Genomic DNA, 15,126 nt, shown 5'->3' with positions numbered 1-15,126 from the left:
AAAATAAATTCAGGACGACCTGGGCTATCAGGATATGTATGCTGCAGGGATGTCACATGAATGTATATATTGGTATGGGACTATAAAGACAAAAAAAAAAAGACTAAAACAGAAATGTATTGGAATCACACAGAGAACAATAATGAACACGACTTTTGAAAAAATGTCCTCCAAAGTCTTGGTGAATGGTGCCTTTTATCAAAATATTGCACTTATACATCCATGATTTTCAACCGCAGAGTAACGTCAGATAATCTGCTTCCCGTTTATGCCGGCACACACATACCCAGTGTATATGTGGATGGTCATTTGATATGTGCTGTCAGACGTGTTAATATGGACAGAGATGCTACTGGAGTTAAAACTCTTGTGTAAACGAGATCTTTTAGTCTCAAAATGCTGCTTAAAAATTAAAACGTAGCCGTGTAGATGTAGCCTAAGGCATCGGAAGGGGTAGAGATGCTGACAGGCTTTCTTCACCAAGGTATTGACGCAAGAGGACAATGACAATCCTCTGTGATGTAGACACCGAGGGACCTGAAGCTGTCCACCCTCGGTTGATCCTGGCAGGTTGGTAGTTCCTTCCCTGCGTCTTCCCAAAAGTCCACCATCAGCTCCGTAGTCTTGCGGACATTCACACAGAGGAACTGCAAACGGCAGTACAGGGTTTGGGGGACGTGAGGAGGAATAGCTTCCAACACGTCCGGAGATCAGAGGATTTGTTAAGACAATCTGTGTTGAGGTTTAATGTCGATTTCAACTTTGGTGTAGTAAATGTGTACCTTTGACCAAACTGTCTTGGCAGTCTGACCTATCAGCAATCACATTACAGTGCCTGTGCTGTCATAGTATAACCTACTCCACAAGAAATGTGGCATGGTTTGCTGACAGTTGTGAGACAGAAGTAGATGGTATAAATTTCTAGAGCTGGGCAATATATCGATATTATATCGCTATTGTGATATGAGACTAGATATCATCTTAGATTTTGGATATCGTAATATCTTAATATGGCATAAGTGTTGTCTTTTAATGGTTTTAAAGGCTGCATTACAGTAAAGTTATGTTACTTTCTGAACTTACCAGACTGTTGTAACTGTTCTATTACTTGCCTTTACCCACTTAGTCATTATAGCCACATTACTGATGATTATTTATCAAAAATCTCATTGTGTAAATATTTTGTGAAAGCACCAATAGTCAACACTACAATATCGTTGCGGTATCGATATCGAGGTATTTGGTCAAAAACATTGTGCGATTTGATTTTCTCCATATCGCCCAACCCTATATATATTTCCATAAATTAACTGTGCTAAAGTATTGTCCAGTTAAAACCAAAGACAGCAAGTAATCACCAAGCTGCCAGCACTGTGTATTTCCAGTACCGGAGGGATATTAGCTGGGCCACTTTCTGGTCTGATGGAGCATTTATTGAAAGCAGTTATCTTCTTCATACTGGCCGGAGTAACATTTCAGTAAGAAAATGCAATCATGACATCTTTGTGGTTATTTAATCAACAGTAGGCACATATGTAAGGTTATGCAGATAACAGAAATAGTAACACACTGCACTCCTTTATGTTCACTACCTGATATATGTATCAGACTATAGCACATATAGGTCTGAGACCATGGGTGTAGCACTATTTGTTTATAATTGGATCTTCAAGCACTTAAAAAAATATTACTAAGAACTAAGAATATTCTGTTTCTTCACTTGGAGAGAAAAAAGTGGCGGGGCGTCATGCCGGTGCGCTCCGGCAGCACTACACTCCTGATCGAGACCAACAATAAGACACTGACACTGGAGGCCTGTAGAGGTCTCTGATAAGGCACCGAGCGATCTCTCTGGATTAGGATTTAGTCTGTTACGACAAACGGGTTAACCTCTCACTCACTTCCCACAGCTTCTTAGCCAGGGCGTCATCCCGTCCCTTGGCTCCCACTTGTTGCAGTGCACAGTTGGAGAAGTAGCGTCCGCTGAGCGGCTCGAGGCCCTCCTGCAGGGCACAGTGCAGGGTGGTCTGGGACCCCCCCTCTGGATCCAGGAAGAAGAGCTTGGCCAAGGGCTTCAGGAGGAGCTGCTGCCAGAGGCTCATACTGCGACACAGCTCTGTGGAGACCACTCCTGGAAGAACACATGACCCAAACATATGAGGTTTGGCTGAAGTGCTCCATGGTTACTGTTATCTGACAGAATAGCATCTAGTGGCAGCCATACTGGCCCATAATACCCCAGCAACAACAGAGTATGAGCAACTACTGCTATAGTTGTGGAGCAAATAAACCCGTCTATGAAAGGTATTGTCCATTTTATTAATAAAGGCCTTTACACACTGGGGTTTCTTTCGTGTGAATAATTATCACGTCAATATTGTTTTACGAACCTTTGTTTTTGTCATGGGTACTTTCCCACAGAACACGAATATTACGAGGCGATACAGCGACTGTTTACATATTTATGACCATATAGGCTACATTTTATGTACCGGTGTTATTGTTGAATACATTGTGTACACATATTTCTGAAATTGTATGATGTTTTTGTTGAGTTATTATTACACAATATGTTTTCTGACCTTTTTGAATTTTGGCCCTGACAAATAACCCATATTACAAAAAAAGACTAAAACTAACACTAAAACTACTAATACTAAACTAAAACGAAGCATTTTCAAAAAAAAATAATAGAAAACTAAACTAGCAAACCACTTTTAAATCTAATTAAAACTAAACTGAATTTGAAAACAAAATAAAAAAAATACAAAAACTAATGAAAAATGCAAAACTATAATAACCTTGGAGACGGGTGCCAAAATCGTGCGAGCATTGCGTCTCGTTCCACATCACTGTCACCATGTCATGTCTGAATAAAGCCATAACGTCTGTCAGATTGTTGTCATCTCTTGTTAGTATTAAAAACCAGCAGCTAAAAAATGATGCTGTTATGTGGTGTGGTCAGAGGTGCAACAGAAGAAATGGGGAAAATGAAAATGCTTTCCTGCTACGTCTTGACCTTTGAAGCCCCGTTCGGACCAAAGATTCACGACGAGACCAAACCGTTTTTAGAACGTTGCCGCAAAAGTTGGAACAGTCTGAACCGGCCCGTCTCAGCTCGACTCAAGCCAGCTGATGGCATCGCCTACGACTCAGATTCAGCTACAACTAACTGTTTTTATATCTATGAGTTAAGCACAGTTCAGACCAAAGATTCTCGACGAGCCGGTCTGCAGCGTTCTGAAACCTGCCAGTTCACACCAACGCCACGAGACGAGACGGTGTATCATCTCCATAACAACGCCTCTTTGAACTTCCGTTCTAACTTCCGACTTTCAGGCTATTTGTAGCTGGATATATAATTTGTTTCATTAAAATGTGAAAGTGGATAACGTTAGTGATATTGAGATGCTTGCTACAGTTACATTTCTAGTGATGAATCGGCGAAAACACGTTTTATTTCTCCGATTCACGGCTTTGTTCTAGCGCCGCCGGGCGCTCCCTCTCTTCGGTCACTCTCCATCTCTTGACCGTATAACGTTACCGTGCTTTTGGGCGCTCGTTGAGGCTAAAACTTCAGCTGTCTGTGACATGAAAATATAATTGATTATGGATCATTTTATTTCTTGTAGTTTATAGCTGACTTTTCCAGCGGACTTCTCTATTGGCTGTCGAAACAGGTTACGTCTCTTACGTTCTAAAACCAGCCTCTGCGACTTGACCGGCTGAGTCGCGGCGAAACCTTCAGCTGGCTTGAGTTGAGCTGAGACGGACTAGTTCAGACCGCTGAAACTTTTCCCTGCGACGGTTTCGTCTCGTCGCGAATCTTTGGTCTGAACTGGGCTTTGTTTTAGACGGAGGCTCAACGAGCAGCGGCGAGCGCGGTATGTGAAGGAGCGAGCTATAGAGTGACTGAAGAGAGGGAGCAGTGTGATAATACAGCAGTGATTCAGAGAAATAAAGCATTGTTCTTACCATTTCATCACTATCAGAAAAGCAAGTTTCTCACAATCACTATCCCCTCTTTTAAGACGCTACAAATTATATCCAGCTACAAAAAAGCCAAAAGGCAGAAGTTAGAACGGAAGTACAGAGAGTCGTTGCTATGGAGATGATACACCGTCTCATTGATGTAAACTGACGGTACAGATCCATTTGTCCGACATGACTGAAGCGTGGTGTCGCCACGTCATACATCCATGGTTGATGCTCCACGCCCTTGACCGGCAGCTGATTGGACGAACGCGTGACGTGGGTCTGGCTTCTCGAGAATTTCAACAGAGTGTCATGGCGGCTCGTTGAGAATACGATCTAGTATTTTGCGAAAATAGTTCACCGAAACGTGTTTCTGAAAACATTTTAAGCGAGAAATAGGCCATGCAGGTGCTGAATCTGTCTTCATTTCAGATCGACAAAGGTCAGTTTGAAAGATTTTCGTCTACTTCTACTGGATAGTCAGCGCGTTCAACGGATTCATTTGCATAAAGATGGGCATCGGCCAGCTTTTGGACGCGCAGCATTTTTTCAAATGCAGCGCCGCCTTCCCGGAATGCTTTGCGTGCACGTTGAAGTCGCTTGACGTCACCCATAGGAATAGAGTGGAGCGCGACAGCAGCGTCGCACGGTCAAATGGATCTGTACCGTGACAGGTTTCAGAACGCTGCAGACCAGCGCATTGCAAGTGGTTGCAAGTTTCAACTCGTCTCGTCCAGAATCTCTAGCGCTAAACCCAGCAGACTCCATTTAAAAAAAACAATACTTTTAGCGTGCATAGAGCCAACGTATTTTCACGTGTCGGTAAACTATGTGTTTTTATTTCAACCATAACTAGAGTTGTAGTGGTTGGAAAAGTGGAAAGACGACCCAAAACGGCTTTTCATAGTTTTATTTTGTTTCTGTCGACTTTGAATGAAGTGTATTTTACGACGCTAAAATTACTATTTATTTGCATGGAGTCTGGTGGCTTTAGCGAATGAAATTTCGCGGTTGTTTTTATGTTTAAAAAAATGATCTTACTCTTTAACAGAAAGGTCGACCTCCTTAGAAATCCTTTCCATAATGTTGTCGGACACTTAGAATATTAATCTGAGCCTGTCAGTGGCAAACACAGAACTTTTGTGAAGGTAAATACAAGCTGCACAATTGCCCTATTAACTTGTATTGTAGCTTGTTTCTCTCGCTTAATACTGGACCAATGTCAAAGATTGTTGTTCCCATCAGACACAAAAACATATGAAACTAGGGTCCAGGTTAGGCCTGCACGATATTGGAGAAAAACTGACATTGCGATATATATTGCGATATGAAAAAAGACTAATTTTTACAATATGACATAAATAGCTCTATTTGGAAATAATAAATCATTCTCGACTACTGGGGTGATTTTTGTAAGGGAGTGCATCTACATAGAAAATAAAAATGAAAAAGGAACTTTTCTTATGTGAACCATTCTTTGTTGAACTTTAATGCTTTACAAACACCAAAGCAAGTAAGCGCTGTGACTACTCTATTGAGAACCTTTGGAGCATCCTCAGGCAAAAGATCTATGAGGGTGGGAGGCAGTTCGCATCAAAACAGCAGCTCTGGGAGACTATTCTGACATCCTGCAAAGAAATTCAAGCAGAAACTCTCCATGAACTCACAAGTTCAATGGATGCAAGAATTGTGAAGGTGATATCAAAGAAGGGCTCCTATGTTAACATGTAACTTGCCCTGTTAAGATGTGTTTGATTGAAATAGCTTTTGATTTCAGTAAATATGACCTCCTAATGCTGCAACTTCAGCAAATGACCATTTTCAGTTCTTTACAACCTATAAAATGTTTTGAAACTCTGTTGTGCATAATAATTTGGAACAGTGCATTTTGAGTTTTTTTATTTTTGAAAAAAAATACAGTTTTCCTTGGGTGGTTTGTTCAATGAAATTCGTGAAAGTCACATTGCAACGTCCTGCGATGTGACTATCGCGCATGCGATGTAGCTGATGAAACAAAATATCGTGCAGCCCTAGTCCAGGTTTAAAAAAAACAGTAGTTACCCTTGAAAACAACAGCCACAGGATATGTTGCCTCACCCAACATTCCTGTATAAAATGTGTAGAAGGCACTGACCTGGGTGGAGGCTGTAGCAGGTGACACTGGTGCCCTCCAGCCTGTTGGCCAGCTCCCTGGTGAAGAGCACATTACACAGCTTGCTGTTGCAGTAGGCTTGAAGGTTGTGCCAGGTAGACTGAGCAGACACCGAGTCGTTCTTGGACGCCAGCAGAGGGAAGTCAGCTCTGCCAAAGCGGTGCAGAAGTGCAGCCACGGTGACCACGCGGCTGGGACCACACTGTTGCAGCTGCTCCAGGAGAAGGTTGGTGAGCAGGAAGTGACCCAGGTGGTTTACCCCAAACGCCATGCCGAAACCATCCTCAGTATGTCCTGGACCCATCACACCTGAAACAGAGTGGTTCAATCACTTAGTGTGCTTCCATTTTACAGCACTGTAGTGGTGGTCAAGTCAGATTTAACTGATCCTTTAAAAGGGTAACTTCTTTTTTTTTTTTTAACCTATTTTCCTATATTGTTGTGTCCAAGTGACTGATGGGAACAACAATCTTTGAAATTGGTCCAGTATTAAGCAAGAACGCTGCAGTCGGCAGCGGCGAAACAAGCTACAATGTAACATTAATGGCCAATTGCATCCACCTAAAGTGCTGTTTTTCCGCTGAAAGGCTAAGATTATTATTCTTATTATTATTATAGTGTCTGACAACGTTATGGAAAGGATCCCTACAGAGATTGACCTTTTTTTGTTAAAGAGTAAGTTCCTTTTTGTTTAACATGAAATCGCTATTACCAAACCCACCAGACTCCATTTAAATAAACAGTAATTTTATCATCGTAAAACACACTTCATTCAAAGTCGACAGAAAACAAAATAAAACTATCAAAAGCAGTCTTGGTTCATCTTTCCGCTGTTCCAACAATCACCACTCTGGTTTGGTTGTAATAAACCTTTAACTCACCCATTTACATGGAAATATATGCTGGCTCTATACAAGCTAAAAGTAGTGTTTATTTAAATGGAGTCTGGTGGGTTTGGTAATGGTGATTTCGGAGCCGTTTCTGGTTAAACAAAAGGATCTTACTCTTTAACAAAAAGGTCTATCTCTGTCCTTTCCATAATGTTGTCAGACACTTAGAATAATAATCTGTGGAAGAAATTGACGATGCCCATTTGAACTATAGGGTTACATTGCAGCCCGGTTCGCGTCTGCCGGTTACAGCGTGCTCGCTCAACACTGGACCAATTTCAAACATAGTTGTTCACATTATTCATTTAGACACCAATGCATGGGAAAATAGGGTCCAGGTTGAAAAATAAAATTAGCCTTTAACAGTGCTTTTTCATTTTGTTTCATGTCCAAACTGATAGAAGAGAGATCCGCACACTCAGATCTATGCAATGGTTCGCTTTATTTTGAGCTTTCAGTCTAACAGACCTTCATCACAGCGTTTCATTTTGATGTAAAAATAATAACATAGCATGGAGGGATATTCCACCGTATTTAAACATTCTCACCTGCGTTGTTGATGAGGATGTCCAGTCTGGGCTCAGTCTTCAGGAAGGTTTCAGCAAAGCTGCGAACAGACTTGAAACTCGCGAGATCCAACGGCATGAACACCACCTGGTTGTTCCCGCTCTCCTGAAGCACATTCACACTGGATCAGTCTGGCTGTAATGTGCATATCTGGCAGAACTAAACAATACTGATGGAAACACAAAACTTGCCTTGCTGATTTTTCTGCATTTTGAAAATACACCTGAATATATTGAAAACAATGTTTTCCTGCAGTCTGGTTGGTCTTGACAGAGCGGACAACGTGCAGTCTCCTGAAGGCTCAGGTCATTTCACAGTTACTGTGGTCAGAGTGATTAGAAAAAAAAACACCTGCACATCCTGATTATCACAGCAACTTCATTCCACATTAGTACAAATGTGCAGAGGGCTATGAGCAAATCTAATTGTGGGTTTACAAAAGCCTGGGCCTGGGAAGTTTTTGCTATGAAAAACGTCTATGAAACTGTGTGAATGCTAGACTTTATTAGGGGCAGATAGCTAAAACTAATGCAGTCTAAAATAGCAATACATCCTACTTTCGTGAAGATTCTAATGTTCAGTTTGTGTTGAAATATTTTAGAGGAATTGATCCTACAGTATGATCATTTTGGAATCTACTAGGGCTGAACGATTCGGGGGAAAAAAATGTAATTACAATTTTTCTGCCAGATATAGCAATTACGACTTGCGATTTCTTTTAGCTAAACTATAGCTAAAGTTCAATATTCACTGTGTAACAGATAAGACACGTCATGGAGCATTATAACATGAGACGCTATCAAAACGGCTCTATATTCTTACGGAGGATGAGAACATGGATATGAATTGCCAGAAATAAGTGTTTTTCTTTTAATAAGCATGGAAGATTGAACAGTCAAACACAGAACATTTATCAGAAAAGCTAAAGTTTTAATAATAAAAAAAACTATTCCAATAAAAAATATCAGTACTTTCCTGTAAACCGAAATGTCCGATCATCCTCCGTTCAACAGCAGCATCTACATATTACACCTTCTACCATCATGTTTAATAAAGTAATGCAAAATAAATGAAAACTCCACTGAAAATAGGACATTTCTGGAAACAATTTATTTTAATATATTTTTATCTTATGAAAAAAACAGTATATATAATAAGGAAAAGAGGAATAAAAAATGTTAAAATAAATGTTACACCAAACACTCAACTAAATATTGCACGATATTGTCGATTAATCGCCGTCTTCACAATTAGCCGATCACATTCTTTCCAATCTCAGTTTCCATTTGAAAACGATGAATCGATCAGCCCTAGAATCTACAGTTAGTGGTGCAGTTGAACTGTTTGAGAGGGGTTTCTATCATGTTGTCATTTATATCAGTGGTTAGGATAGGGGAGGCTAAAGAAAGTCCAGATTTTGGAGTATATCGGGAGCAGGGTTATGATAGTAAACTAAAAACTAAAACAGGCAGTGAAAAATATAAACGCAGTGTCCGTCGTTGAATCACCAAAAAATTACATTATCGAGGTAAAATGTGCAATTAATCGTGATTTTGATTTTAGGTCATATCGTGCAGCCCTAGCTACAGCTCTGTGTCTGTCCCTCTGACTTAATAGGTGCTTTCCGACCGGATAGTACTCTTTAGAGGAAAAGTACACTTCTAAGCAGTTCTAAGAACTACTCTCCCCCAAAATCTTTTTTTCCGTTCGCATTCCCACTGGCCAAGTGGCCATAGGGACTGGTAGGAGGGGTAAGGGAGTGACGCAAGCACGGCAACGGTCTTTATAGCATCGCCACTAGACCTTAGCGCCACATACAACAACAACAACAACAATAAAGCAGCATTCCGTCCATTCTCGTAGTAATTCACGTAATGTTTTGCTCAACACAGACGGGGCTTTATTATACTCGGAACAGACCCCGCCTCTGCCTGCTGCTGCGCTGTGGACGTGTGTGTGTGTGTGTGTGTGTGTGTGTGTGTGTGTGTGTGTGTGTGTGTGTGTGTGTGTGTGTGTGTGTGTGTGTGTGTGTGTGTGTGACGGCCGGCGAGCCGCAGGACACGCTTGTGGAGTTTAACTCCAAAAAGACAGCTAACCACAGGTTCCCGTTAATCTTATGATGGACATGTGTTGTGATATTTAAACAAACGAACCGTCAACGGCGAAATAAAAAAGCCTCTTATTTACGAGAGCGGTCTGAGAGACCTCCAGCTCACAGCGAGGTGTCTGAGCATGACCCTCCGAGCGACGAGCTAGAGGCCGGGGCAGGCGCCTGCTGGCTGTCGCCTCACTTCATGGAGCTTCTAAACTCCGAAAACTTTGAAGCAAATTGTCAATTTGGCATCAATTTTCGCAAGACTGCCTACATTCGAAATCTAAACAGTTAATTTCTCGCCTAAAACGTTGTCAGAAGTGAATTTAATGATGAATAAGATGGTGAAAATTGTTAAAAATGTCCCGTTGTTGGTTGTTGCTCTGCCTGCAAGTTCCGAGTTGGCAGTGGGCGTGACTTATAAGTTCGACCAATCAAGTACACCTAGGTAAAGGGAAAAGGGAAAAGACCCTGCTCTGGAGTAGGAGCTAAAAAAGTACGCTACAGCGGCCAGAGGAACTTAAAAATCCCCAAATTTTTCCTGTCGGAACACGACGAAAAAAGTGTTCTAGGAACGTTTAAATCTAAGAACTGCAAAAATTCCTCCGGTCGGAAAGCCCCTTATGTCCCGCCCACAATACTAGCTGTATGTTTTACTGTGGATTATGTTGAACGTTTATAATTATTAAATAATTGCTTAAAGCATTTCAAAAATAAGTTTTGTGTTGGAGTTTGTAACATTACAAAATCTTAATTTTGATTTCAAGAATTTCATTTGCACTGTAAATGCATGTTGGTTCCAAATATCGGCTATCGGTTTCATTAACTACAAATAATAGGTATCGGTCTTGAAAAACCAGTATCGGTTCGATCCCCAAAATGCTTTATAGTCCCACCTTTTGGATCACAACAGCTGACATTTGAATTGGAATTCTCTGTGCTGCGTGTGGAGTAGGGAACAGACTATAACTGTCAGAGTACTTACTGTACGAACGTCAAAAGCAGCAGCCTCAGCTTTGTCCTTGTTGCGGCAGGCGAGGATCACCCTGGCTCCTCTCTTTGCCAGATCCAGAGCCGCGGCCTTGCCGATGCCAGTGTTGCTTCCTGTGCAGGAAAACCACTCACTCACAAACATAATAATCAACAAAACACTGACAACAAGGAGCAATTGCTGAACTCTATCGATTCACATTCATATCGTGATTCAAGTTCTACCGATTCATAGAATTCTAAAAATCGTTTCATATTTTATTTTATTTTTTTCATTTTGTAATGCCGTGTATACTGTTGTCCTGAAATGAGGTTAGCTCGCCATTCCCATAGATGGCACTGCGTCTAATTCACACTGACGCCTGGGCACTCTTGTCATGATCAGAAGAAGGAGGAGTGCAGCGGAGGTAGTTTAGTCGGCGCAAACAATGGCAAACCTCACAGAAAGAATTATTCAACCTGCTCCATCCCATGGATGTATTAAGAGAACGCTCCATCATCATTGAAGGCGAGAGTTTAGACACATTTTTATAACCTCAAGGGGAAGACAGAACTTGATAGGAATCATGCGATATGCTGGCTTTGCAAAGCGAAAGTTAAGTATTTTGGAAACGCCACAAACTTGAGAACTCACATGGTACGGCATCACCCAGAGATTAACATTAAAGACGTGGACGAACAACAACCTAAAGTAACGTGCCAGTCAGGCAATGCACTCTTTCAATGCTCTAAACTCCCACCGAACTCTGAACGAAAAGCTCTTTTTATTTAACAGTTTTATTTTATACTTTATTTAAATGTAATTAAATGTATTTGAAAGCTGGCCAAAGCTTGGCACTAAAGTAATATCAAACTACATTTCATTTGTTGTGTTTCTTGTCTTTTAAATGGTATGTCTACTGCAATCACATGGGAAAAGTAACTACATTTACATACTGTGAATCGTTTTGTTTTTTTATAATCGAGAATCATTTTTGAATCAGAAATTGATTTGGAATCGAATCTTGAGCCTAAAAATCGATATCAAATCGTGACATTTTCTGAATCGTGCACCCCTACTGAACTCAATGACACCTGTCATTCCAAAGACTGGCATTTTATGTTGCTTGCAGATAACGGAATATTAGAGCTCATGTATGAACCAGTCATTACTTGTTTCATACATTTGGTATTGAGATTGTACAATCAGCATTCCATTTAAAAACAATTTCAGTTCTTTAAAATACACATTGTTTTAGGGATGCAAACTACCAGTTATTTTCATTGTTGATTAATCTGTGGATTATTTTCTGGATTAATGGATAAATTGTTTGGTCTCTAAAACGTCACAAAATGGTGAAAATGTGGATCAGTGTTTCCCAAAGCCCAAGATGACGTCCTCAAATGTCCACAACTCAATATATTTCGTTTACTGTTACTGAGTGATAAAGAAACCAGAAAATAGTCACATTTAAGAAACTGGAATCAGAATACCTATGACTTTTTTAAATAATAATAAATATAACAAATAATAAAATGACTTAAACCAACTAATTGATGTTGATTAATTTTACGACTGACAACTAATCTATTCATGTTTGCAGCTCTACATTGTTCTATAGCACCCAGCACACACAGAGGAATATTGGTATACAAAGATGAATTAAGAGTTAATAATTATGAGGGCATATTGAGAACATGCATGGGCTTATCAACACTGGACTCCACTCATTTCATAATATTTCTGCATGTAAAATATTACATATTTAAAATATATGTGGTTGGATTAATTCTTCATTTCAAAGGTACATTTCCCTTACAAATGTAGGTAGTATAGTCAAATAACTGAAAACAGATGTGGGTAGGTTTATTGGACGCACTATAACACACACTTAAAAATATCTAGGTTAGCTTTAGAATATCTGGATCCAAAACGAAATATAGGAAGACACTAACGTAGTTGATATGCTTGGATCAAGAGGAAAGATTAAGATAGCACTTGGGATAGATTAAAAGGAAATAAACTGAATATTTTATTTACAACTGTGCTGTCCTGCAGTGCCTCGTGAACACCACAAGATGGCGCTAACGCATTAGCTGCTAAACGTAGCCCCTCTAAACCCGCTCTAAACCTATATACCGTACTGTCTATGCTTTAAACCACACAGCCAGTTTACGGTTTCACAGTTTAGCGAGCATCCCTCGTTACCATTCGCTCGCTGTTTAACTCGCATTTGTTCTCGACAGTCCTGATATTCTTTTGGAGACCACGAAATGGCTGGATAGCTAGTTTGTCTTGTTGTTCAACATACTTTAAAATTACCCATAACGTTACGGTTTATCAAATCCCGCTAGCATAGCGTAAACTTTCTGGCTGGGAGCTGAGCGGACTAGTACTGTCTCCCGTTGCCAGGTCCGTCCTATTTACTGAGAACAGTATTTAGCAGTGAACAGCGTTTCCATTGCATTAGAACCTTTTGGGATGGGAATGTATCTTTCAGGGATTAGTAAAACCTTCAGGTGTTGCAAGGAAACAGAGTATTTGAAAATACTTTAGATTGTGATTGCACAACGCATGAAAATAATATATTAATTGTACATGTTAATGCCCTTTAATATGTCCATTATCGGGTAATTAATGGACTCCCGGCGATGCCTATCACGTCACCTAGCTAGCTAACTTTAATGAAAGGTACAGCGTTGACACACTCGGGATCATTTGGGGAAGTGTTTCAGAGACACACCTACTGTTTACATGAAGATGAGCTTATATACTGTCTGTGGCTGAGAGTCTGAATGAAGCTACATGTTAGCAGGATCTACAGTAGGTGAGGCTCTTTACCTGTAACAATGGCCGTCTTCCCATTCAGCTTCACTGAACTGGAGCACCTAGCGCCTCTGAATACACTGTAATACACTATCACATAAAAGCAAAGTGCTCCAGCTACGAGGCAAAGCAACGCAGACATCACTGCACTGAAGTAGCAACAGTAGGCTACAGTCAAGTTCGTAAACGCAATACCGTGTTCAAGACTTTCAAAATAAACTCTGTAGAACGTCTAATAATCTGTATCTTCAAACCTAGCTACTATGCTGGAGTAGAGTTCACAGAATGATTGTTTAGCTGACCAATGTGCTACATTTGAATTGAAATGCCATAATAACATGGGCTGCTCTAAATGCAAATCAAAGATCCTTAGCAATTGCCAAATGTGGTCTTTAATAGTTTGATGTGAATTTAGGCCAACAAAAGAACATTTACTCAATTATATTAGATGTATTTAGGGAATAGCATATTAGTAGTAGCAGCATAGAACATTTGAAGTTATTTTAAAGACCTAATGATTCGGGATTTGTGAGAAAACATTTGGGGCTGGAACCAGTAATATGTCGATTTCCACGTACCAGAAAGGGATTGCAGCTCACCTTGTGACTGAAAGGTTGTTAATTGTGTCTTACATTGAAGTATAAAACATGTCACCAGTGTTCCTAATGAACTAAAAATAAAATGCCACTAAATTGTGAGGGAAATTACTGTTGTTTATGTTGCTGGAACGGAAGTTAAATGAATAATTCCTGACAGTGGTGCTGAAAAAAAACATTCCTCCATCATTTCTGACAATTAATTATAGGCCTATATTTAAGTTTAGGACATCTGTTCTAAGACTGTCAAAAGGAACATATGTTCTATAGCCTACTTCCTGTGAATTTAATCCAAATTACCTTATTCCCATATATGCATTTTGTATAGCCTAGGCCCTACGTTAACACTTTATTTTGAAAACCGGACGTAGTGACATGTGTATAATGTTTGCATGATGTGCGCTAACTTCGCCAAGTCCGTCACTAGCTCTGCCTGTCAGCTCGATGACATTTACCATAAATGTCAGTATATAGGTCATGGCTGTATTTAGAGAACATTATGGGTTTACTACAGTTGTAACGTCGGCTGATTTGACTACAGAGATGCTGCTCAGCGCCTCAGTTCTCTGGCAATCTTCTGACCGGTCAATATAATGCAAGGCATGTATAGTCGATCAACCAAGTTGAAAAAAAGTTGATCCCTTTGGAGAGGTGCGGGGTAAAAGCATATGTCAATGGGTAAAAAGCAGTGGTGTAGTCTAATGTATTGTAGTGGCTATATTGACTAGAATTTACCTTTCTTTTTTTTGGGGGGGGCATATCATAGTGGGGGGGTCTGGGTGTCCTCTCCCAGGGAAGTTTTAAGCACCAACGACTTCATTTCCTGCATTCTGACACACTTTTATGCACCGATTTACGGTGGAAATACCTTTATTTAGTGTGAAGATGAAAAACACAGATGACATTTCAAAATATATTAAAATTATAATGGAAAGTATGTTGCTGCGTGTCACTGGGCCTTTTTAAGTTGGTATATGGAAATCCTGGAGCTTTCTTAGTGGGTATACTGCGTATACCTGCGTATCACGTAGGCTACACCACTGGTTAAAAGGAAGATC

At 40.3% G+C, this 15,126-nt stretch overlaps 1 protein-coding gene across 1 annotated transcript; it reads right to left on the bottom strand.

Moving 5' to 3' along the window:
- Positions 1-1,495: 1,495 nt before the first annotated feature.
- Positions 1,496-13,673, bottom strand: LOC144515216 (dehydrogenase/reductase SDR family member 13-like). Its single transcript, XM_078245852.1, has 5 exons — positions 13,488-13,673; positions 10,662-10,780; positions 7,566-7,689; positions 6,110-6,436; positions 1,496-2,131 (listed from the first exon to the last, which is right to left on the bottom strand). Exons 1-5 carry the CDS (start codon positions 13,612-13,614, stop codon positions 1,872-1,874), a joined length of 957 nt encoding a protein of 318 aa, XP_078101978.1. The 5' UTR covers positions 13,615-13,673; the 3' UTR covers positions 1,496-1,871.
- Positions 13,674-15,126: the final 1,453 nt, after the last annotated feature.

Source organism: Sander vitreus, chromosome 3, assembly GCF_031162955.1.
Source record: "Sander vitreus isolate 19-12246 chromosome 3, sanVit1, whole genome shotgun sequence".
In the NCBI taxonomy this organism is placed as follows: Eukaryota; Metazoa; Chordata; class Actinopteri; order Perciformes; family Percidae; genus Sander; species Sander vitreus.
Note: the sequence above shows the minus strand (reverse complement) of the source record. Positions and strands in the feature narration are given on the sequence as shown.